The sequence below is a fragment of the Rhea americana genome, unplaced genomic scaffold, assembly GCF_003343005.1.
Source record: "Rhea americana isolate MKP2758 unplaced genomic scaffold, rheAme1 scaffold_12, whole genome shotgun sequence".
In the NCBI taxonomy this organism is placed as follows: Eukaryota; Metazoa; Chordata; class Aves; order Rheiformes; family Rheidae; genus Rhea; species Rhea americana.
In genome coordinates this window covers 465,588-492,153 of record NW_028185261.1, presented here as the reverse complement: position 1 = coordinate 492,153, position 26,566 = coordinate 465,588, and the positions used below count along the sequence as shown (strand labels likewise).

At 33.8% G+C, this 26,566-nt stretch overlaps 1 protein-coding gene across 2 annotated transcripts in view; it reads left to right on the top strand.

Annotated features, from left to right (window-relative positions):
• Positions 1 to 26,566, top strand: part of GLS (glutaminase) — a 56,452-nt gene that overhangs the window by 9,186 nt on the left and 20,700 nt on the right. For both annotated transcript variants that reach the window (XM_085321335.1, XM_085321344.1), the window contains exons 4-14: positions 4,278 to 4,407; positions 5,415 to 5,494; positions 7,157 to 7,320; positions 10,816 to 10,874; positions 18,585 to 18,617; positions 18,908 to 18,966; positions 22,328 to 22,394; positions 22,911 to 22,961; positions 24,534 to 24,710; positions 25,003 to 25,134; positions 25,686 to 25,778. In XM_085321335.1, the coding sequence (XP_085177461.1) occupies positions 4,278 to 4,407; positions 5,415 to 5,494; positions 7,157 to 7,320; positions 10,816 to 10,874; positions 18,585 to 18,617; positions 18,908 to 18,966; positions 22,328 to 22,394; positions 22,911 to 22,961; positions 24,534 to 24,710; positions 25,003 to 25,134; positions 25,686 to 25,778 (1,045 nt within the window). The remainder of the gene's footprint in view (positions 1 to 4,277; positions 4,408 to 5,414; positions 5,495 to 7,156; positions 7,321 to 10,815; positions 10,875 to 18,584; positions 18,618 to 18,907; positions 18,967 to 22,327; positions 22,395 to 22,910; positions 22,962 to 24,533; positions 24,711 to 25,002; positions 25,135 to 25,685; positions 25,779 to 26,566) is intronic.

The following is a 26,566-nucleotide window of genomic DNA, read 5'->3' as shown; positions in this document are numbered from 1 at the left end:
ATTGAGGGGGGGCTTACTTAGTAAGTAGAGCATTCCAGTTGGCTTAGGGTGTGGGGTTTTTGTTTGTTTTTTTGTTTTGTTTTGTTTTTTGCACTCTCCGYGTAGCTATGGTACTATATTTAAATRTAATAATCTAATTACTRTTAGGTAAAACTTAATCTTCAAAATTTGTTTGATTGATGCACTCTAATCTTCCTCATGAAGTGTGTRTATGTTATGACATATCCTAATATTTAGATCTGTGTTTATAACATTTTAGGTAATCTGTATGAAAATTCCTAATAATCTTTTTAAACAATCCTCCTGTGCTTTCCCATAGCTTTTTTTTTAACTTGCAGCACTTTGCTAGCTGGACCTGTGAAAACATTTTTCCTTAACTAGTAATAGTAGTCAGTGTCTGTGACAAAAAAAGGAGGGAGAAAAAAAGGCTGTGAGGCATTCAGAATAAACTTATTTTCAGAAGAGTGTAAATTTGAAAGAGATTGTAGCTATTGAATACTATGTGAGTTTAAATTTGTTTCAGAGTAACTTATGTAGGCTATATAGACTTAGCCTTTGTCAGAAGGCACTGCCTGTCCCACTTTATTGACCTTGAATTGTGGTCTTGCTAGCCAAATCTCCTCTGATCTGCTGGTAGGAAGCAGCAATCTGGATATGTTCCATTCTAGGCATAAACCTAACAATCTGTTACTAGATTTCAGACTGGCTTTTATATTTTCTGTGGACCTATTATGCTCCTCGCTTAATCTAGATAGCAAATCCTGAAAACTTTCATTTTAGAGATACTTAACCTAGATATTAATAAATGTTTTTATCCTATTAGTTTAAGTGATTAAAAAGCTTTTGTGACTGAAGATGTAGAAGGCTCTTTAGCTGTGTAAATATTAATCTTATTTATCAAAAACTATTAGTCTTGCATTTATTTTCTCTAAAATGTTTGAATATGTTAAACATTTGTACAAAACTATTTTTGATAGATGGAAGTGAAGCTTTACATTCCTTACTGTAGTGCTTATAGTATAACTGTTTAAACAGAAAGATTTATCAGGTTCTCGTTCTACTGTATAGATAGTTTAACAACTCCCTGTAAACTGTAGGAGTTCAGAGTAAGTTTTTAGCAGATTTCTACTTTGTGTACCTTGCCGCTGAAAGGAATAATGAGCAATCTGAGCCAGAACTCAAAATAAGAGAAAATATCTTGGGATAAATGTAACAAGTTGTAACCCGAAGGAACAAGACGGTCCCAACTTTGTGCTAGAGTCTGAAGACTCATTCATAAAACTCATCTTAATATTTTTTTAGAAGGTTGTGGGGAAAGGGGTKTGCTGAGAGCTTTTGGTTGTTGGAGGGGTAATTTATTATAAATTTGAAAGGATTATTTTATCCATCTCAAAGATGAAGCTAGCAAATTCATTATAAACCTTGCAAAGAACAGATGCACTGCTTTCTTATTTGCCTCTAGAATATTCATGAGAAAGTCACCTATGAATGACTATTCTCTSTGCTCATCCATCTTTCTGATAGGGGTTCATTGAATTTAGTCTCTAAATTACTCTTTTTATAGAAAATTGCAGTATATATTCCTCTGAATTATATCTTGCTGCTGATGAATGGATGGATGCAACATGTGCACAAAATAGACATAAAAATTGAAGGGTCGCTCAGAGTCCCCGATGAGCATACCACTGTTGTCTTCACCTTGCTTTGTTTTGACCTTTTATTTGAGCGAAGAGCAGTATAATAGTATGTAGCTTAAATGTACTAGGAAAATGTAGCGGTTTGGGGAGGTGTTTTCATAGAGGAAGAAAGCATCTGAGAAAGAAAGAATAACTGTGTGTGGGGGGATGGTAACTGCTATGTGGCACTTTCAGTTTGACTCTAGAGAGACCTTTACATATACAAATAAAAAATACATGAATAAATGTAAAAAAATTACTTTATTTAAAATTTCCTTCCTATGATTGTTTTTTTCCATATTGTTGCATTCTTCCTGAGCCTCAGACCCTTCCTCTCTGGGGATACTTGGAATGTAATTTAGAAGCATCAGTGGGGAGATATCAGGTGCAGAAGATAAGAGGCTGTTAAGATTAGTGTACTGTGCTGACTGAAAATAATACTACCCCATTGACTGGAGCCTACTAAGACCCTCATAGCTTTTCCATGCAGTAATTGTTTCAAATATGCATCTATGTTAATTCAACCCCTGTATTTAATCTGTTTGCTAATTCATTTGGTTTGCCTGGATTAAGACATAACAAGGATAAATACCCAGATACTGTCCTAGCAGAAGGCTAGGAACCATATCTGCTTGCAGAAGTATGGTAATATCTTGAACCAGCGTAGCCATTTGTGTAATGGGTACCAATCTCTTGCTTAATAGTTACTGAAGTGAGCATRTTAAACTTGGTGTAGAGTGGTGAGTGTATAAATGTGTGTCCTGTTGTTTCAGAAGTGCAGTATGATATCAGAAGACTACATTTCAATGCCTACTGCCTTCCAATTGTTTTGCACACTGTATTGTTTAGTCTTTCTAAAGTTACGAGAACTCCTGATTTTTTTTTCTTAGAAGAGCTTTTAGCATTGTCTGAATGATACAAACTATGTTGGAGCACATCTGAAGGTTAAACCTCATGTATCTGTACGTTATTTTTACTTCTGCACACATAGCTACCAGAACTGGTATTAATTACTTTTAAAAGGGGGGTGTTCCACCTGGAGTTAGGTAACTGTGATTGGAGGCTGCTGGGAACAAAAGTGAACAGAATTTTTGCAAGCCATATAGCTATGAAAAAGGAGTGGATAAGCCTGACAAAGTACAATATAAATTACAGTTTTAAAATGGACTAACAAGGCTTATTACCGATTGGACAGATTGAGCAATTCTTAAGATGTCAGCATTTACACAAGAAATTTCTCTGCTGTTCTCCTTTTGCTCTTAGAGTGCTGCATACCAGTGTTCGAAATGGTTGTCCGTTGAATTTGAGATAAAGTCTAAGTACAAAAGAGCTTAAACTGAAGCTCCCAAAGAAGGAGAGTGTTTGAAAGGGAAGATAATTCTCTCTGCTGATCTTCCTGCAACTTTATTTTGAACTGCTCGCGACTATAAATAATAGAATATTTACTTCCAATAATCCTAACCACAAGAATTCACACAMACCCCCTCCAAATTAACTTTTTGGAAGTCCTCGTTGGAAGAATACGTTCCACTTTGTAGCGCTAGTCTAGACACTTCTAAGTTTGAACACTTCATTTGTCTAAATGAACAACATGTTAGTGCTTCAGTACTGACAGAAAGCACAATATGAGTGTCTCAGGAAATTACTGTTTGTTTAGTGAAACCTCCTCTGTTTCTTTCACTGGGCTAGAGCTGCTAATACTCTTTTATCAGGTCATGTTTCAGCTGATAAAGCAATGTCTGCCAGTTCTTCCCCTGCTTCTGTTCCCATTCATAGCTACCACCCCTCCACTATACGGTCTCCACTTGCAACAGCAGGTCTCAACTCCTGTTGTGGTCCTCTGTTTCTCCCAGATAAGTCTTTTCTTTTTCACCTCATCGGTTTTTTAAATGTACCAGATACGTTCATATTTAGAGGGTGTGGACAAAACTGTAACGGTATTTTGGGCAAAATACAACAAAGATCACTTAATTGGTGATAGTTTGGAGAGATGGACTTAAGGTATTAACTGTTAAATTTTGTTTAGTTTAGGAGTTCTTACGAGTCCTTCCACTTTTTTTTCCCCTACACTATCCTAGTAGGCTATATACTTTTTAAACCGTCTTCCCTCTTGGTTTTGTTTGTTGATAGCTTTCTGGCCCCATTCATGGTGAGACCATGGTTGGTTGAGGGAAACCAACCCTCAACCTCAGCAGCCTGATCTAACTTTGAAATTAGCACTTCCTTGAACAAGGGCTGGATTAGAAGACCTTTGCATAGTGATGATTCAAAGAAATGTGTGACTTAGATCACTTTTGGATCTTGAGCTACTTGAAGACAAAATAAGACATTGATGGTACCTTGCAGTACAGTCAGAGTTGAAACCTCAAATAAGAGATTTGAAATAAAAAGGTATAAAAGTGAACACAATTAAACAATTGTAAATAATTTAAAAAAGGTAACTTATGGAATGGAAAATTCTTTCTAATGAAGATAYATTCTTGTAGATACAAGTTCAAGAGACTGCCTGTATTTCAGGGGCAGGTAGTGGCTACTTAGAGTAGGTTTTTTGACAATTCCTTGTCAAAATACTAAAACTTTTTTACTTTTCACATTTTGCAGGTGTGTACAAAGTAATATTGTATTGCTCACTCAAGCTTTCAGGCGGAAGTTTGTCATTCCAGATTTTATGTCGTTTACCTCACATATTGATGAGCTGTATGAAAGTGCTAAAAAACAATCAGGAGGAAAGGTAACTTACTTGTGAATGTGTGTGTGTGTTCGTGCACCAGTCTTCTGTTTGTTTTTTCTCCTTCAAAAGCTGCTAAGGCTAAAATCAGCCAGAAACAAAGTACAGCTGTGTTTTTTTTTTGAGGTGTTCTGAAAATGGAATCAGACTAGAACACACTGTAGAAATTCTTTGAAATCTTTCAACCAGTATTTTTTTTTTCCAGGCTTCAGTTTGTTACACTAATTTAGAACCCTACTCTCATTCTTTTGTATATTATTGCCATTCTGAAGCAGTGTCAGACTGCTATAGATTTCTTGAAATTGATCAAATTAATTCAAATTAATTCATTCTTAGGTAGAGAGATTTTTTTCCTTAACGTTTAAGGGAAAAGTGAAACTATTAACTTGATAAAATAGTTCTGCAAGTTTAATTATGTCTGTAGTGKAACTTAGAGCTGTATATCTCTCAGAGTTTACATCATCTTAGGATCTTTAAAAGTTTTGAGGTCAGAAAGATAAAATAGTGTGATGTTCTTTATTTTACATGAGCTATAAAATTTCTATATAATTTTGTGAGACTAAATTTAGCCTGTAAAAGAAGTATGCTACTCTACATGACTGGCTGGGTTGTGTGACAGGCATAATTGTCAATGCCATACCTGTGTAATTATTAAAGTTTACTCTAGTTCTTCTTTTCATTAAACTGATTGAAAAACCTGAACATTTTTGCAAGCTAAAATGTTAAATGTTTTGAAGATCCTAGATGTGTCTTTAGTAGGACATGAGTTCCTCTTAGAACATGTTGAAGCTTTTACTTTCATTAGAAAAATACTTTATTTGGTAACGATGTAATGAATATAATAATGAATCAATAATGAGATTTTTACAGTTGCTATGTGATCATTAGTAGAATAATCATTATACTTGATATATCCTTTTCACAGGCTTTTGTTTTAGGAAATGGGAATAACATTTAACTAAATATTTTGGATTGTGTAACCATCTCTGTTCTGTTTTGTGTTGTGATAGGTTGCTGACTATATTCCACAACTGGCCAAGTTCAGCCCTGATTTGTGGGGTGTGTCACTTTGCACGGTGGATGGGCAGAGGTATCTTTTTAACTTTTAAACTTTACTGTTTCAAAGATTTAAAACTATAATGCCGTATACAGTACTTGGTGATATGTTATGCTTTAATGAAAAAGCTTTGTTACAATTTAAGAAGGAAAATCCACTTGTTCATCCTTGTTTTTTGAACTTACATTTTTTACCAACTTTTTTTTTGTTGAAGCTGTCTTATCTTGATACTTTTATGAATATTATCTAAACAGTATTTTTAAGTAGTATTTAAGACTGGTTATATTGTTCATATACGTATTGTATATGAACAAAAGAAAATGGTAAAATGGTTTTTATTACTAAAAAATAAGACAGACAGAGATTTTTGTTGTACTAATCTTCAGGAATTGAAGAGCTTTGTCTAATAGTACCATGCCTGAGGCTATTTAAAAAGTTTTCTGTAAGTTGTAATGTACTATAGGACCTGCTAATTTCTSTTCTACATTTTAATGTTTTTTGGTAGCATTATTAAACGGTCATAATACATCACTGAAAATTTTTGTAGTTATTTTTCCTTTTTTTAAAAAATAAGAAAATTCATGGAAACTGGAGTGAATTTAACATTATTTACTTTACAAGTATATGAAACTTCAAGCATGTAGATACATCTCAAGTACAAATTTTGGTTATATTTGTTTTTTCTCCTCTTAAGCAGTGTCTCAGTGTAGCAGAAACAGTTTAGTTTGAACTAAATGTAAAGGAATACCTCACACAGTTTAGCTGAGAAATAAGGTAACTTATCCTTGGCTTAGGTGGCATCTCTGCTATACTGCAGTTTGAAGATATACTACATGTTATTAGTATTATTTATTTAGGTGTTTCGTGTCCCCACATGAATGGGACATTCAGTTTGAGAGAGCATCAGGCTTGCTAATGGTGACTATTGGTTTTGAGTCACTTTATCTAATCTGTTATGATTTGTTTGCTTTATTTGGCTATATAATCTATAACCTCTAGGGGAAGATAYCTGCAAGAGAGTTGAGGTGCATCTCAAATACATTATTTTTCTCTCAGAGCTTACCTGTTGTCTTCTTACTTAAGTGGCTAAATTATAATCTGTATAGTTTTTATAATGTGAGAGTAGTTTTGTGAATTTCTTTGAATGTTTCTCAAACTTTCTGCAAATAAAACAAGCAAATATRCTTCTGATTTTGCTATCAGACAAGTGGGTGCTTGGATCCATTTGTTTTAGATAAGGCATATACTGCTTGTAAGAGTCATTGTTTTATACCGTCTGACTTAGATGTTGAAAGTAAATTTCTTAAAAAATAGAATTTCATAATTTTAATAGAAATACCTATAGTTGAATTTGCATTACTGTTGATTAAAATATAATTTCTGCACTTGAAGTCAAAAACCTAATTAGATCTTTGTTTATGTAGACAAATGTACTAACTACTGAGTATACAGTTTGCAGTTGAGTAGTTGAGTGTTTTTTGTTGTTTTTTTTTTGCTCTTTTAGTTTATGGAGGCAGTTGATTACACTCTTGCATCTTTTTGTTCTTTTCTTCAAAGTGTAACTAAATATTTGTGGGTTTTGTTTTGTTTGTTATTAGTACTAGTATGTTGGAGAATGGATGCGGCACATTTAATACTGCTCTTGCTACGTAATAGGCAGGAATTTTTGAGCGTCTTTGTCTGTCTCTTTACCAGGCATTCTGTTGGAGATACCAAAGTTCCGTTTTGTCTTCAGTCCTGTGTAAAGCCTTTGAAGTATGCTATTGCTGTTAATGATCTCGGCACAGAGTATGTGCACAGATATGTTGGTAAAGAGCCTAGTGGATTAAGATTCAACAAATTGTTCCTGAATGAAGATGGTAAGAGTTGAATAATATTTAACAATGTAAATGCTCAATTTTAGAAAACTGTAAAATACACTGCTTAATTTCTTCCGGTTCATTTGCACTGTATCCTCTTAAGTCCTGTTACTAGCTGGTATCCTAAAACGTTTTGTCCTCAGCCAGATAAGCTTATTCTATGTCACTTAGTTTTGCCTCATTTAAAGTGCTAGTATAAGATGCTTCATTATTTCTTTCAATTTGCTTGTGTAGCTGTAGAAGGGTATTTGAAAAGTGTATTTAAAATTGCTTTTATTTAGTACAGTTGATAGCAAATGTTTCTTAATCTTGCCTTCTGTAAAATGGTGGTGAAAGAATCAAAGCTATTAGACTGATTTTTAAGAAGAACGTGTGCTGCTTGCCTTCTCGGCCCTCTGAGAAGCAGTTGCTGGTGGCAGAGGCCAGTGCTAGCTGGCTTGCAGAAGCAGCAGGTGAACATGTCTTCACAGAGATTACTCTAAACTGAATTTGGCTATGGATTCAAAACAATGATTTTTGTGGCAGGGATGCTTTAGTGAGAACTTCTTATACAGTAGTTGTCTAGATTGCTTCTTCTTTATGCTATGTTAATACTCAAGTATAAAAATGTTACTTCTAAAAGCAGTATGGTAAAATCTGAGGAGGTTGACTCGTGCAGTCTTAGAGGAAGTACTGGATGTTATCTCTGAAAAAAAAAGTGTTTCTAGAAAGTCTTCCTTAGTAAGAGAAAAGGTGTTTCAGTTGCCATGGTTTTGCAATTAATATTTAATAGCATATTTTTGTCAAGGACTATATTGAAATCAGACTTAAAATGTATTTATTATCTAAGAATACATTTAATATATGCATTAAAATTGGATTTCAAAACTTTCATGTAAAATAAGTCTTTAAAATCTATCCCTTCTTTTTAGGATGGCAGTAGGTGGTAAAGAAATACCAGTACCATTAAGAGTAAAATAAACATTTTGTCAAGCTTTACTATTGTTTTATTTTTTTAAATAGTTCTCAAATGTGGTATCTGATAATGTGCATATGTCTGTGTTACATGCTCTAAAAAGGGTCTAATACAAAAAGCTTTGATAGTGCTGAATATTGGCCTTTTTTAATGGCTCAGTGTAGTTCTTCTGTTTTCTTTGTTTACTGTGAAACAACAAAAGTGTAATAATCTTTATTTTCTCTATTGCTGGTTTAAAATTGAATGATGAGAGAAAAAGAATTATTAAGGTGTATACTTTTATTGTATTACTGTTAGACTTAAAAAGCTCTAATAGGTGTGCCATGCAATAAGGCAATGGGGGCTATTGAAAGTTTTACCAGTGTTCATGATATGAACAGATAACACTCACGTGATACAAATTTTAATTTTTGTGTGTGTGTGTCTGACTGATACAACTGACATGAAAAAAAGTGCACCAGATAAAAACCTGTTCAGAATAGTTCAGTGCAGTCTGTAAAATGAGAGGTAGAAGTCTAATAGGAACACTTCAGTTGCATGGAAGAGAAATTGGGTTTCTGTGAGTGGAAAAGAAGGAAGGAAGAAAAGACTATAGTTGTAAACTTAAAGTGATGTGTGATGTTTGGGTGTGCAGAGTATTTAACGGTTTGAACATACCTTACTGCTGTGATCGAGTTTGGAAAGTACAGTATTTATATTGGATTTTACGTTCATGATCAGGACTAGTGTGAACATGCAGCTACCAAAAACTRATTACTGGCATGCATTTGAAGCTATTTTTTAATATTTAAACTGCATTAAAGATTACTAAAATAAGGTGCTTCTGTATTTTTTTGCTTGCTAGCTCACTGTTGAGGTTCAAGGCAGGAAGAACGGAGAATATTACTAGACAATTTTAAGTCAGAGTTAATGCCTCACACTGCGTTGGGAGGTTCAGGTTGGATGTTAGGGAAGACTTGTGCTCTAGGAGGGACAGGATGGTCCGAGAGGCAGTAGACTGTAGGTGCTTCRCGGTTGTGAAGACACAGCTGGACAAAGCCATGGGTGATCTGATCTGGTGCCGCTGTTAGCCTCGCTTTGAGCGTGAGGGTGGACCGGATGGCCTCCCGGGGTCCCTTCCAACCAGCAGTCTGCGATGCCGCGAATTTGGCTTGCAACTTCTTTTCAAATGATGTTCAGGTTTTTGGTCCCTAAGGAGACTGAATTAGGAAACCACTGAAATGATACCTTTTTCCTGCTTGGAATCTTCTGTTAGTTAAAAATCAAATATATTTGACAGGGATCACTTGCATTGTTCGCGTGTGAATGGAACAGGGCATGTAATATACATGGATCTGTGTACAGTCAGATGAATGAAAATGGGAACAACTCRTGGTTTATCTATTGCAGGAGATATAAGGAATGGCACAAGCAACTTTTAAAATTTTAGTATATAGAAAGTAGGTTTGTGTTTCAGGGAACTTCAGGATTTTTGGTTTAAGGTATCAGTCCTATTCTTCCACTAACAGAATAACTTGAAATGAAAAAAAAAAAAAAGATTGTTTAAATGCAATTGACCATGACCAGTTTAATTTTCATATGAAAACAGTATACAGTGAATACTTTGAGCTTTTAAAGGAGTGTTTTCCAGATTTGGAAATAAAGTAACAGCAAATAAAAGGAAGAATTGAAACATGCTACAGTTTGAGAGTTGACCAGATGCCAAAATCCTCAAAAAACATTCAAGTTAGAGAGTGAGAACATTAGTTAAAAAAAAAAAAAAAAAAAAAAAAAAAAAAAAAAAAAAAAAAAAGAAAGAAAAAGAAGAAGAAGAAGAGGGGGACTACAAGAGGTAGATGTCAATGAATGAAAACTAGCCATTGGGAAAAGCAGACAGCTAATTAAAGAAAGCTTTAAGGAGGAAAAAAAAAAAATGTTCACATGAGCAGCCAGGAATGACTGAGAATATAAAAATCCTGTTAATGTGAAGACTAGTGTTTATAAGAAAGACTTAAGTATAGCAGGTACAAGACAATTCTAAAACAAATTAAATACAACTGAGAATGATAAAATGGTCATTTGAATACCAGGAGAAAGCAATGGAAATTTCTGATTTTTGAAAAGAGAAGACTTCAAGTTTTGTGTTTATGCTTANTTTTTTTAAGGAAAGGAACTCTTGTATACTTTTGAAATCAATGAGACTTGGCAACTTGCAAAAAAAATTGCAAAGGCATTTGGGGGTCGTTGTGTTGCATTGGTCAAATCTTGGAATATTGGAGAGGATTGCAGATTTTAAAGAAATACTTCTGGATTTTACTGATGAATTCACTAGACTACTAAGTATCATTAGGCTGAATGTGTTCTCAGCTCCAAAATACTTGCATAAATTTTATGAAAAGTTATGTATAATATTGGATTACTGTTCATTTAATTTAGGATTATGTTTGATAACCATAGTGTTCAGTGACATGTTTTGTATTTGTGATTATTTTTCACTTGACTGATTTTGTTTGACAAGTGTGCCTGAGGATGTATCTGTAATTGAAACATTTATTTCACAGACAGGCCTCATAATCCTATGGTGAATGCTGGAGCAATTGTGATCACATCCTTAATCAAGGTAAAAAGTTCATATTTAGTTTTGCTCCAAATATTTTAATAGAATGTAGAAAGGTATCTTATGCAGATTATGAACTGTTTTCATTCTGTGTGTGCAGTGTCTGCTTGTGGTTTATTAAATTAGCAGATAGACAAGCTCTGATGTTTTTGAAATAATAATACTTCCAAACAAAGTGTTAGGTTAACAGTTTTTAAAAGAAGTAATAGTGTAGCTGAAATACTGTCTCTTTCTCCTTAGTACTTTTATTTTCATTTGTTTCCCTCCTTTAACTGCACAGCACTTGGCCAGTTAAAGCAAAAGAATTAATGAGATTGATTTCTTTTTTTTTTCTTTTTCTTTCACTCAGAGATAATTTATGTGATTTCTTGTGATCTTGTATCTTTTGAGAGAATTGCCTGGTGCTGTTCATTGAATGCTAAGAGTATCTCCTCAGGAATGCACTTCATAAAACTCAGAAGTTTGTTTCTGAGTGTCAAATGTTCTTGTATCCATAAAATTACAGGAATATTTCTTGCTGTGCAGTAGAAATTGAGGATTTTGTAATTTGTGCAGGGGCTATATTCCCACRCAAATCTTATTGCTGAGTTTGTCCACTATTAATATACTGTTCAACTAAATCATGTTTAGCTTATATAGTTTCTGTTGGTGTGTTAGATGTGCTCTCTTAAATAAGCCTGTTTGGAAACAATTGCTTGTATTTTACCAAATAAATAATAAATAAGCTTAATAATGACTTTAAAATCTTTAGTCTATGATCCTGCAAGTTTTGAAAAGCATTTTTTTCTTAGAGTAGCTGCATTTAATCTATTTTTGAAGTTATAATGGTGTAAATTTAATGCAATGCTAATGTTTACCAGATGCTTTACCTGTTAGCTTTGCCTTTTTTTTGGTAGTCACTGGTATAAAAATCTAGTTTGTAAAATTGTAGATTTCTGCTTAGAATTCTAGGGAATATGCCAGTCCCCTGGGGTTTTGAAGAAGAAATTTTAATACTGTTACTTAATAGATCTAAAATTTTGTTTACAGCCTTTGTCTTGGTTATGTTTCAAAGTCCGTTATCAACAGTATATTTCCTACCTCCCATTCCCAAATTGTTGATTTTAAAAATTACTTAGATGATGATGATTTTCTGTTATTTTATATTTAAAGAAGGTGTAAGAACTCCTGCTTAAAGACATTTATCTTTAATAGCTGTAGGTGAAAGAAAATGGCCTTAAGTATGACAGGTAAATTTATTCACATTTAATATATTTTTTTTAAAGGTTGACTGAGCATTGAAATTCACTTGGATAATAGTGAATTTTAAAATCTGAGTTAATAACCCATTTGTCTGAAATGTCAAAGTGCTAGTCCTACTACAACACGCCGAAACTGGTCATAAGGCAAAAACACAAGGGTGCCTCTTGCAGAACGCACGTAGAGTTCTTGATAAACGGTGTACTTTGAATAGATAAAGCAGATTTGTTTACTGCATGCAACTGTGATATTTGTTAGGAGGCTGGGAGGGTGTTTTGTTGGGTGTTGTTTTTGTTCTGTTATGTTCTTATGAAGAGTTGCACTGCATTGACATTTTTATGCATGTAGTAACTGCACGTCTATTGGACACATCACACTTATCACTTCATTATTTGTTTTTGGAGTGATAAAATAAAGATTACTTCATGTAGTGCTTCCACTAAGAGCCCATTTATCACGTGAATAACTAACAAAACTAAACATAATGCTGAGAAAATTGCATACAAGGTCAGAGGCAGAAGTTTATCTAATAAATATCTTTTGTGAAATAATTTATAACGTACAACTTAGCAATCTTTCTGCTAATTTTTCAGTAATTTAAATAGTTTAGGTTTGAGCTAATCTAAGACTCATTTTTTTTTCTGGAAGAAGTGGCTTAAGTAATCCATGTACTKCCATCAGTTCCTTTGTATTCATTCTGTTTGATTTAAGGTGTTATTTACATATGCTGAGAACTATATGTGGCTCTTACAGTCTTAAGACAACTACAGAATTATTAAGTATAGCCAAATGCATCGTATGACAGTTTAATGCTAGCATGCTGATAGCTATGGAAAGATTATTGCTATATTTTAGAGTTAAGACTGCTTCTACCATTTTTTGTGTTCATTACTTTATCTCTTTCTGAAAAAAATGATACTAGAAAATGTTAAAATGTGCATCCATTTCATTCCATTGCATTGAATTTATCAACGGTTAATATGTATCATCTAGTACATAACTGCCAGTAGAATCTGACTGATCTGATTCTGGTTACTTGCAGATAAAAGTTGTTTTTTTTTTTTTTTTTTTTTTTTTTGGGGGGGGGTGGTTGTTCTTCAAAAAATGCAATATCTTAGTATTTTAGGGAGAAGAATGTTTTTTGGAACCACCTACCCAATACTGACTGCATTAAGAATTTAAGAATTAGGCATGTGCACCTTGAAACAGAGCACAGACTTAAACTGTAGTATTATATTTAGTACTTGTTAATGAAGCCTAGGCACATCTTAAATTACACAGGCTTTTTAGCTTGCTTAAAACTACATGATGTAGTCATGCCTGTTGGCTTACTTGATTCCTCTTCTGTCATGCACTTGAAACTATGATGTATTTACACTTTGCCTTAAATCACGGCTCTGTTCTAACTGTACTTACATTACACTCCACAGACTCTTCCAGCAATTTAAAGTATGTAGGTATGATTAAAATGCTTTAGCATAGATGTCATACTGTGGACCAGGTTTAATTAAATAAAAATAAGAATTAAAAAAAAAATTAAGGACCTTTTTCCCTTGTTGTCTGTAATTGTGTAGCTCTTTGTTACTAGTTATATAAATTACACATTGATAAATTATGTAATTATTATCAAAAGAAAACTATAGTGGCAATTACAGGCGTTTACATGGAAAAGCAGTATTAGATAAAACAATGAATTCTTCCATGTCTCCAAGGAAATACAGGAGCTTAGAACAACAAAATCCAGCTCCYGTACAGATTCAGTGCACTAACCACCTGCCTTTCTCTAAGTCACAGTGACCGGCAAACATCTTTACTACCCTTAGTATAGATAGATTTTAAAACTTTTGTCTGTTATTTTTTTTGAAACTTTGCACTCTATTCTCAAAGTTCGTCACCTCCTACTTCCACATGTCTTTACTGATTGGGGAGGCAGTGCATGAGAGATGGAAATAGAGCAAATGAGAGCTGAAGTGGAAGGATTCTGAGTGAAACATGCAGAAGAATGCAGATGGCTGTGGAAGGAATTGCCAGAGGAGGAAAGACTAATCTTAAGAGTCACCAAATTACTAAAAAAAAAAAAAAAAAAAAAACCCTTTCCTAGTATTAACTGCAAAGGTTTGGGGCAAATGTAGCATATATAAATCCCTGACATGCTGACTACCACATAGAGAATCTTACTCAGACCATAAAGATAGAAGACTTGAATGCCTGATGAGTTGAAGTATTYTGTGCTAATGAATTAATGTGGGAAGTGTTTAGATATGTTTAAGGAGAATAACAGTTTTAATAGTCCTTGCAAAAACTTAGTATAGGAGAAGAAAACAATACTGATCTTGTTGACCCTCGGGGGGGAAAAAAAAAAAAACTGCAGTGAGAACCGTTTTTTGGTACGAAGTATAGAAAGCAGTATTAGTATCTAGGATACTTAGATTTTAAATWTGCTGATAAGTCACAAAATGAATGAGGCCACTAGTAATGGAAAAAACCTGGTCAACTGTAACAAAGGGGACTGTTTGTTGTCAGGATTCAGTTATTGGAAGTCTATACAATCGTGGTCTAACCCCTGAAAGGTAAAAATGCCTGTTTCTCATTGGGTTTATATCGCAGTATAGTTGCAGTAAAGAGTACACGCTTAGCTTAATTAGCCACTCCAGTTATCCTTCCTGATAGACTGATGTATAAATGTACGTGTTTATCACTTAACATGTATTTGTGTTTTAATCTTCTCTACCAGATGATTGAGGGTTTGTTTTATTTTTGTGAAGTTTCCTCTCTTCCTGGATTTTTCATTTTCTTGCCGTAACTAAGTCTGAAGAGAACGTACATTCACATTTTTCTGCCCTTGTTTTTTATTGCAACGCAGGTCTATTACATATTTTCACACAGAATATGTGGTAATATGTACTTCCCCTTTTGGACTGATATTTGAAATGATGTGTATTAAATATTAAAGTATTTAATACCTGAAAGGCACAAAAATAATTCATATATGTATTTTAAATAGTGATAGTATTGTTCTTGGTGGGTCAAATATTGTCTGTGACATTGTGCTCCCAAGTATTTCAGAGTTGAAAATGGCACGCTAAACAGTCAAGATACCAGTTCTCACAGCACATGCCCAGATTAACAAATAAAAAAAAGCGTGTAAGTACAGAAAGCTAGAATAAAGCCGTTAAGAGTTAAGTTAATGTGAAATGCACAAATGTGAAAACTGTATTCTTGCACTCTAACATAGTGTTAGAATTTTTTTGTGTGTTTTCAGCACACTGTAGTTTTAGGTTATAAATATAACTTCAAAAATTAATTTCTGGATTATTTTACAATTTTTCTTTTAACATGTTAAGATGCAGACACTCTTACTATTTTGCCTTGGATTCAATTTGAGAAATTATTTTAATGAGACACACATGGTAAGAGCTTATGCGGTCTAGTCATATAAACGTGGAATGCCTTTCAATAAAAAGTGGCTAATAGTAACTACTTTCCTAATTAACGGTGCCTAATTTTGTTGCGAGCTCTGGTGAGTATCCATGGGTGTCTCTCTTCCTATGTACATGTAGATGTGCATCTACTTTGTATCTTTCTAGTAGAAATACAAATAATAGAGAAATACAAATAATAAAGCAGCTGGTTTAAACAAAAGAAAGGTCACTAAGATCCTGACCCAGTCAAGAAATTCAAATTTATGATGGACAGCCATAGTTTCCACCGTGCTTTTGAATGTTTAAAAAAGTGTATTGAGCTGTCTTTTGCAAGTTTGAATTTTCTATCAAATTGCTTCAATCTTAACATTTTCAATTTCATTTTGTATTCATTTAGAGTGTTTTCCATATGTATATACACACAAGCATGTATACAGTAAGTGTGTATATGAACATATGTTTTAGTATATGTATTAAGTGTTTGTGGAGATAGTGCATGAAATGTTTTTTTAATGCCTTAGATGGATTAATTTTGTTTAATAAGTAAATGCCTTTTAGAAATACCCCCCTAGTCTCCCCAACCTCAAAGCTTATATAATCAAGCTAAAAATATTAAGCACTTGAAAAAGAATGGAAGTTTCTTGTCTTTTATACTCGTTTAAATTATTGTGGAAAAGGTGCTCAGTAGTCTTAATGCTAGGATTTTGTATCTGTACCTAAATTGTAATCATTGACTGTGTGTGGCATCAGTGTCTCTTTAGGTTTTTAGAAGGAGGATAGTTTACCTCTGTCAGCTGCTGAAATACAGAAACTGTGCTGATACTTTTTTTTTTTTAGTTATCACATGTATGGAATTTCTTGTTTGAATTACGAGTTATGTTAAATACATACTGCGGTCTTGGTAATGTGATTACTTAGGCAGAGATTTTAGGTACACAAGCAGTCTAACTTCGGTAGCACTGCTCTTGTGTTTCATATGAAGTGTCTATAAAACGTGTGCAGCATCAGGGACTAGAAATACATCATCGGAATCAGTATACAGAAGACTTTCTTCCCCAAATGTATGAAATTAGATGCAACTTTTTAAAAGAAACCTTTTCTTTTTTATATAAAAGGTTTGTACTGGGTCTTTCGCCCACTGATTTTATATACTGCTAGTGAAGTTAGGTTTTTGTTGAAGGGCAGGGGATTTTCTTTTTTCTGCTGGGCGAAAAAAAAGAGAAGTGAAGTATGATGTATTTATTTTTTTGCAGAAAGCATGATCCCTTTCTTCCTCTTTCTTTTTTTAACAAAAGAACTTGTTTCAATTTATTATAAATGTCTAACCATACAATTACCAATGCAGCATCCCATAACTAATGCTGACCCACTTTCCCAGAAAAGATGTTCATTGTGCATTTGAAAGGTTGAAAAGGTTTTTGTGGTTTAAATGTTGTTACATATTTTACAGCATTAGGATCTATGGAATATTTTGACAACTGCAACAGTTCAATGAAGTTGGTAATTTCTTCTTTTAATTATTTTTCATTGAACAGATTTGGAATTAAAATTTTAAGGGTTATGTTCTGGTGTATTATACAGGAACATTTTGATGAAATGTATCATGAACTTTTTTATTTTTATTTATTATTACAAATTATCTAGCTAGAGATTATTGACTTTAAGGTTTAAGCTTTTAAGCATAAGGTAACCACTGGCGCATAATTTTGACAAAACAGTGTGGTGTTCCTTTCAGCTAGTGATCGTACGTGTATGACTGCACATCCTCTTGTAGATGAGCTGATGCATGGGCTTCACAGATTATCTGCAACACCCTAATCCACATATTGAGTGGGAAACAAGACTGGCTTTACGCATTTCATTAAGTAAAATACTGGTTGATTTAAAGCTTCTATTTTTTCCACTTGCTTCCCCGCTCCCGTACTAAGCATAGTGCAAGTAGTGTCTTGAATTACTTGAGATATGTTAAACAGGAGGTTTTATTAACTAGAATATCTTTAATACTAAAATTATTTGTAAAATCATCCCTTCCAGATGTATTGTTTCTGTCAGTTTGTGATACCATTGTCTTTTTTTTTAAACTTCTTCACAAGCAAGTACTTGGCTGCTTCAAAAAAACAGAAAACCCACCGCACAGTAGAACATGCAATATTTATTATTATTATTATCCGTCTACCCCTCTTCCCACTTCTTGCTGTAGGAATTTATGAAAGGTCAACTGTCAAACTGTTGAAGAATCAATACATCTTTAACTGGCAATTACTAAATTTGAAGTTATTCTTAAAATAAATAAATAAATAACAATCCCTCTCTCCCCCTCAAAAACACTGAAACAAACCAGCCCTAAGAATAAGGTTTCAGTAATACCCTTATTAAATCAGATTTAGGGTTTTTTTTTCCCTTATATTGTTAGCAAAATGTTGAAGTACTATATTTTATGATGTAAGATTATTTTTCTAACTGTTTAATAGGTAGAGCATTGTTCAGATAATAATCAAATCAGATTTTTTTTTTTATTCAATGCAATTATTTTCATAGTAAGGGGTAACACTTTATTTTAAGTCTTTGATCCAAATTCTTAGTATGGGCACTTGGAAAAACTTTAATCTCAGTAGCCTGAATTTCTGTATGCTCAGCTCTGGTAATATAAGACTGCCTTTGAGTAATAATCTACAAAGAAGTTAATGTTTTCATTATATTTACACTGATAATAGTTTCATTTTTTTTGCTTTAATTGCTGCATTAACTTTTGATAAATACATAAAGTTGAATAGAGAGCACTTAAAATAAAGCATACCTTTTTCAGTTTAAATTCATTTTCAACATACAGGTCTTTGATAAGACATCTTATAGGATTATTTAATTTAAATGATAATTAAAGCTTTTACTTATCTAACACTAATTTTTTCATTAACATGTGAAATAATTGTAGTACCTTTTATATTTAAGTAGCCTCATACCTTAGTTATATGCAGTAAAGTTTCTAATACTGTTAAGTGAACTTATTCATTATGTTAACAATTTTTGTTAATTATTTTTTCTTTTCTTGCAGCAAGGAGCAAATAATGCAGAAAAATTTGACTATGTAAGTGAATGTTATGACATTCTTATGTTTTTCCTGATTAAATTAAATGGTGGAAGTCTCAAGTTGAAATTATAGTCATTTCAAACCAAACTTCCTAGTATTTGTCTGCACTTGGTTATTTAAACATCTAGTGGTTAAAATTTCATCTGTAAATTTGTATTATATGAGAGGCTTAGTTAAGCCTGGATTGAAAGTTGATCAGTTACAATGTTTCAATGTCTGAAAATGTTAGAATGCTTTTTTTTTTTTTTTTTTTTTTCACTCTCTTCCTCTGTTTCCCCTTGCCCCAGGTGATGCAATTCATGAATAAAATGGCGGGTAATGAATATGTTGGATTCAGTAATGCTACGTGAGTATTTCTTTTATTTACTTAATGAAGTTAGATGGACAGTAAGCTCAACTGATGCTTGGCTATTTGAGCTTTCAGCAGATGTTGCTTATTTACATTGAAACCCCCTTATGTTTAGGTTCTGTGTTTGGTTTAAAATTATGCAAGAATAAATTCATATATGTGGCTGACTAGCACAGTGGCTAAATACTGCATAAAAGTGTCAGGTTATTTCTTGGACATTTTATTCTCTTCAGTGCTCTGTTGGTGCTCTTACAGTGAGAGCTGTAAGCACAACTCTACTGGCATTCGTATTAAAAATTAAACTGCSCATGTTAAATGAGTGCATCTCAAGTGTTTAGAAAGCATACTTAGTACAATTGGAACTCCTTATGCTTTTTTTGCAATGTATTTGAATTCTGTTCTAAAATGAGTAATTCCCCCCATTGATTCAATGTATAGCATCCTGGAAAATCTGAGAGCTTTTTGAGGCAGCAGYGTGAGAATCTTGTGTGTGTTACGTAGCAGAGTGCTTTCCAGGGTACCAGTCCCTGCACATGTGGAGGAAAGAGCAACAAGATGACTAGTATTTTTGCTGAGCTTTGTTAGTATCGAAGTGCTTCCTATGAAAGATRCTAGCTTTCATTAGGGCTTCTGCTGTCTGTACAAACGTAACAGAATAACCAGATGGGAGAGAATTACCGACTTTTTGATCCACTCAGATTCCTTCTTTAGGTTTCATGCTGACTCATCGTGACACAGTGTAGCCTTTAGCCTGGTCATGAATTGAATTGCAACTTGATCCTCAGGTTCCTCTGTGGTTTGATCAGTGTTGTCAGGGAATGGCCCCTTCATTACAGCTTGCTGTCGAAAGTACTTCCTTTCTTTTGTTGCCTTTTTAGAAACTYTTAAGAATAGGATCATGAACTTGGCCTTATCTGCAAGTTGGCTTACCTGTGTGGGGTAAGGAGTACTGTGCATACTGAGATGTTGAAGCTTAACTTAAATTTTGCACCGATAACCTCTACTGGGGAAAAGGTGTATAGCAGAATTGAACTGAACTATAGCCAGGACTAAAAAATCTTAATTGCAAGGACTTCTGTGTCTTTATTTTTAGAGAGAGTCTGTTTTGAAACCTCTGGTTTCACTGATTGACTCCTTGAAGGATGTGATCGTAAATCCTTGCTCCCTTCCTTGGGGCAAGGAAAAGAATCCCTGAGTGCAGCTGCTCCTAGTTTTGTTGAGCAAAAAAGAAAACAAGACGTAGGCTGGAGGAGGAAGAAAAGAAAAGAAAAAAGTTTATATGCAAAAATAGGCTCCTTATGTTAGTCAAAACGCAGCAAATCTTCAATCGTGTCTGTTATGGACTGACAGAAAAGAGTATTCGCTCAAGGCAAACTTTGTAACTTACGTTCAAGTGCAAGAAAGGAATGATGCTGAAGGTTTCCCTTTCCTTGTGGAAACCTGAGGAAACTGTAAAAGTGAGAAGAGGTGAAAGGCAGAAATATTGCTTGTTTTTGTCATCTTCTTGAGCATTGAACTTAGGCCTGGTCAGTAGCCTTTTCAGCAAGGAGCTAAAAGGAATCATAATTCCTTTGAGTATCGACTAGTATGTTGTAGAAACTGCTTATACATCCCAGTAGCTACAGCCTGTAGGGAAGCTACTGAGTCTATATGGTGGTCTACTGGCTCTCATATGTATCTACTTCTAGATGTCTAGAAAGTCTTTTWMAGKGKATTCTTAAAAAATAATAATAATAAAAAAAATTCTTAGGTCTTCTGGCATATAACAGTATCTCATTTTTCAGGGCAGTTTTCTATCTTGCGAAGTTGAGCTAACGTCAGTACTTCTGATTTAGGATCTTGCTGGTGACATTGTGTTACCTTTCTGATGTGTTCATAGGACCACTGATAAAATCAGTGGTTAAAACCAAAAGCATCTGTTGGAGTTGCAAGGCATATGCTAGATTAACTTAACCAGGAGTCCTTATTGGATCCTTATAGGCAAAATACYGTAGTATGCAGAGCAGAGTCATCCTCAGAAACTAGTATCAGAAAAGAAGAGTCTTAATTGTGTAGGAATGAGAATGCAAATAGTCGTCTGCTTTTAGAGGGGGATTGCATTTCAGAAATCCCTGTTGGCATTTCCTTCCTGTGTAGGTTTAGCTTAGCTCATCCCGAGTTACCACGTATGCTTTTATGAAGCTATTTCTGCTTTGTTATTCTCAGTGATAAGAAATGAGTATCTGTGCAGCTACAAATGCAATAAACTGATAAGAAATAAATACATAAAAAATGTTAGTCAGAGCAATACAATTTTACAGATCAGAAATTAACAGGTGGGAAAAGTCAGCAAGTAAAGCCTCTTTACAGTCATAGTGATTTTATACTGTTCATAGATCTCATTTACATTCGTGATTATAGCTGCAAATTGTTTTTCGAACAAATTTTGTTTTAAACAGATACCTGAAAGTTAGCTCAGTTAGCTGTAAAAAAAATAGTTCAGAAAGTGAATGTTTTATTTAATATTTAAAGGCTTCATTAGTAAGATCTGGCTATGTAGCAACCTAAATTCAGCTTTCAGCTTTTAATTTATGTCTGAATTGGAGCACTGATGTTTACTGTGCTAGGCAAATGGTATATTATAGTTTTTCAAGGCGTCATTATTCTTATTTAACTGGCAAGTTTTATGAATGACATGCACCTGACGTTGATTTAAAAATAAAAATACCATTGACTTCTGATGGAACAGACTTGGACCAATGAAAGAAAAATAAAGATGTGTAGCTATAGAAAACTATGAAGTCACAACATGCCACTGTTTATCTCTTTCTCTCCAAAATAGGTATTTTGAAACAATCTGCTTTTCTTTTGCTTTTTCTCAGATTTTGTAAGTTTATTTTTGCTGATTGCTAGACAGTTTTAATAATTACTGATGCTTTTCATTCCTCATTTCCAAAATGAGTTAAAATTTTTTTGTATTGTTCCTATAAATACCTTTCTTCTGCTCAAACACCTTAAAATATGGACATTTTCCTGTTGGATTCAAGAGAAGGGGAGCCTTTTAGTCTTCTCTGCCGTTCCAGGTCACCGTGTAGTGACTGGGTTCTTAGCTGTAGTGGGGACATTTTCCAGGGAATTGGGAGTCCTTATCAAGCTTATTCCTTGCTGTGTTCTGGGGAGATAAGGTTCTCCTACATGCTTCTCCTTGGGTTAGGCGTGTTGGGGTGAGCGTCTGTGGCAATTTCTGTGTTCTGTTATTATGACATATGTGTTCAGAGAGTAATATATTCTTTACATGCAGTTTTCTTGAATTGCACTATGCTTCTCTGAATTTTAGCATTTTTAAAGTTTGTTCTGGATTTTCTGCTTTTGTTTTAAGGTTCCAGTCTGAAAGAGAGAGCGGAGATAGAAACTTTGCAATAGGCTACTACTTGAAAGAAAAAAAGGTTGGGTTTTTTTTAGTCATATTTTCAAGATTGTGTGGATTTTTTCATAGYCTTGGCCTGTGAAGTTTTTCATTCATTTCAATTGATGATTTATAGAATGGCATAGTTTATTCTAATGTTGTGTATGTTTTAATACTGTTGTGCAGATCATTGTCTCATTTGGAAAGAGTGTAAAATACTTGCATAATTTTAATAGAGTACCTTTAATCTTGTTTATGTATACTAGTCATGGTGATGTAATGTTTTATGTGGCCTAAAGTCCATAACCTATGCAGTACAACGAATGGCTTTACAAATGGCTTTATTCTAGGTATTAAAACTGCACAACTTTGTATTATTTTTAAATGGAAAATATTTTTAATTTTTGTGCTCTTTACATTTAAATAAATGTTTAGTTTTAAACTCCGAACAGTGTTTCATATGCTGACAAGAATATTGCTTAATTTTTAAAGATGCTCTAAAAGATGCATTTAAAAACGTAATTTAGCTAAGGACTCTCTTTGTTTTTCTCATTAGTGCTTTCCAGAAGGCACAGACATGGTTGCAATACTAGACTTCTATTTCCAGGTAACTGACTCTAAAACTGAGATTTATAACAGACTTGGAATTACTATTATTGGCAATAGAAGCTAATCTGTTTGTATATGTGGAGGTTATAATGTTTTACAGTTAACTTTGTCAGTGTTTGTTAAACTCTTGTTTTGAAATGGATGATGTACATTTGATGCATCCAGATTTGTATTTGTTTAAATGCTGTACTTGAGATGTCTTTATTGCTAATGCAAACTACAGGAGCCTTTAAAAGACTAGTGGTTCAGAAGTATAAAAGGTGTTGTATTACTTCAATGAATTTGACAGAAAATTTCTGCTTCTTTGGGTTGCTGCTCTTTATTGTATGTGTATAGTATGTGTATGCCCTATTGTAAACTCAAGAGTAGTGTTATGAACACCATGATTACAAGATCCCTCTCCCCTTTTTGGTAGTGGTTTTTGTTTGTTTGTTTGTTTTTGTTTTGTTTGCATTCAGCAAATTAGTTCAGGTCTGCTGCATTTAGTTTTCAAGAGGCAGAATCTGTGATTGATTCAGTCTCTCTGGGATAGGTTAAAAAAAAATCTGGAGTTCTCAAAAGGAATTTGTTTTTGATTCATGATACTTACCTGTGCAAACTGCAAACAATAAACTTTATCCAAGTTTCATTGCGTAGGGATGTGACTGCTATAGTCTTTAAATGAAATGTCTGTAAGGTAAGCTGTGTGTAAACTAGACTTCATATTAATTGAGATGCAAGCTAGTAGTCCATTCAGTGGCCAGTTATTGTTACAGAATAAAACTGAATTTATTTTAATATAGTGATTAAGCATGCCTTTAAAATACTTCCTATCCCCCTGCCCCAGATCCTGATACGCTTCTGAGTGCAAGGCTAGTCAGAAGTTAAGAAATGACAAAACTGACTTTGCCTGTGCAGTTTTAATTTGGCCTCATAATCATGCATTCTGATCTCCAGTTCTTTGACTGGTGAATTTTCTTTTTTTTTTTCCCTAGCAGAATCCCTTTTTTCCTCTTGGTACTCAGAAAAAAAGGGCTCGTACAATGGGCAGTAATTCAGTGTTTTTTTTTTTTTTTCCTCCTCGCTACACAATACTTATTTTCCTTCATGCTACTCAGATTCTACTAAAAAGACTGAATTACTGTTTTTCTCTGTGTTTTCTGTAATGCCTCTTCCACACTAGCATAATTGGGAAGTCAGTGAACAGGAATAAACTTATTTGCATACTGTCTTTGTAAAGCGAGGAAGAATTATTTTCACTTTAGAAAACTGAGGTATAAAATGTAAGTTTAAAGTTTGTAGATGCTTAAATTGAGAAGCTAAAAATACTTCTTAGAAGTAGATGGTATTATGTAGTGTAGTGCTTCAGTCCCAAACTGCTAAGCAGGATTATCAACACCGACGCTGGGATCTTGTATTAGGAGGATTCAGATAGTACTAATGGATGCTACTAGTGTCATCTGTAACAAATGTTATGCTACAGGCTATTTTATGTAATGTTATTTATATAGAGATTTGTTAAGGCTATAGCTAGCCTTATTGTGCTATTGAGGCTTTATACTACTTATAATCTTAATCTCTCTTTCATAAGCTTTGTTCAATAGAAGTAACGTGTGAATCGGCAAGTGTGATGGCAGCAACTCTGGCTAACGGTGGCTTTTGCCCAATCACTGGTGAAAGAGTTCTGAGTCCTGAAGCAGTCCGCAATACCCTGAGTTTAATGCATTCCTGTGGCATGTATGACTTTTCAGGGCAGTTTGCCTTCCACGTAAGTAGTCTTAAGATACTAATTTTATCTAGCCATTTTATCTTTCTTACTTTACTACTGTGTTATTGAAAGCAAATAACTCAATGACTGCATGCCTCAATCATGCTGAACTGTGCTTCAGATTATCATCTATCTAAAAAGAGATAAGTAATAGAACTTTCCTAGCTCAAAGTGCTTTCCAGAACCACATCTTGAAAGTGCTGCATAATAATCTTCAATAAAATGCTGCAGCATTGTCTTATGGAAGTGAAGAACGTCTGCAGGGGACACTAATTGTCTGATTTTTCTATAGGTTGGTCTTCCTGCAAAATCTGGAGTTGCTGGTGGGATTCTTCTGGTTGTTCCTAATGTTATGGGCTTGATGTGCTGGTCACCTCCTCTGGACAAGATGGGCAATAGTGTTAAAGGGATACATTTTTGTCATGTAAGCAGCTTTTTTTTTTTTTTTTTTTTTTTTTTTTTTTTTTTTTTTTTTTTTTTTTTTTTTTTTTTTTTTTTTTTGCATATGATGCCTACTGAGCTCCAGTTAACGATGCTGAGATCTGACTAAATCAAACAGTGATTCTTTAGACTTCCATATATACCAAATTTGATCTATTCTAAGGATGGACATCCTAGAAAAGGAGATAAGTTTGCATTCTCATAGTAAGTAACATTCAATTCATTTTGTGGACATCTAGAGATACTGATTTTCATTAATCTTTCTGAAACATTGTAGAAGCATTTTTGAAAAAGAATACTTCATGATGTAATGATAACCTGATCTTCTTTATGCTACATCAGAAACTGTAGAACTTGTATAGACACTTTTTTCCCTATAGTTGTTAAGTATACAATTTTCAAAACATTAGAGAAACAATTCATACTAGTATATATGGATGTAAAACATAAGTGCTAGTATTATTTATTATAATTTCATGTGCACTTAACTATCACATATGCAAAGGATAATGTATGTTCTCTAAATGTTTTTAGGATCTGGTTTCTCTGTGCAATTTCCATAACTATGATAATTTGAGACACTTTGCAAAGAAGCTTGATCCTCGCAGAGAAGGTGGTGATCARCGGGTAAGTTAATGCATGTTTTCAGTGAGTGTTGTATGTATATTTCAAATGGAAAATAGAAGGTTCTTCTCGATATAAAACTGCTCAATGACATGTATTGCATCAAAACTTTCAGATAAATTAATCTGTGTACTTTATTAGTGGACACTTGTATGGGTGAACCACACTATGACAGGATTTGATAAAATAGAATTTCATCTTAGATTCATCTTAGAYTGTAATTCTAATTATCTCTTGCAGTTCTCTTCTCAAACTAGAGTAAATACTTGGTATTTGATAGAAGTCACAAAAATATTTTCCTATTCTAGTTGATTTTTAAATAAAGATTTGACCAGCTGGTGGCTTAGTCTTTCTATTCTGTGCTACTGTGCATGAGATGTATGTTCAGTATTTTTCATAGTGATATTACTGAGATGCCATTTCTTGGTGAGAGCTGCCCAGGCAATGACCTCAGGCCTTATGTTGCTGTAGACCAGTGCCTGTTACTAAGGAGTGGTATAAGCAGTCTCTGGGAAAGAGCTGAATCCAGTCCAGCTACATATACAGAAAGATGGCAAGAGTGTGAGGATGACTGAGATAAGGAAAACCTCTTTGCTTTTTATTACCATTAATGTTTTAAGTAAGATGTGAAGACTTTCCTAGGAGAAGATATAGAATCATTCTTATAGTGCCTTTATTTGCATGTGTGCATCTAAGAATTAATCAATTTTTGAAGTTTGCCGTTTATAACTGGAAAACAGAAAATAACGGTTTATATGTGAAGAGGTGAAGAAAGATAAAACTTGTCTGTT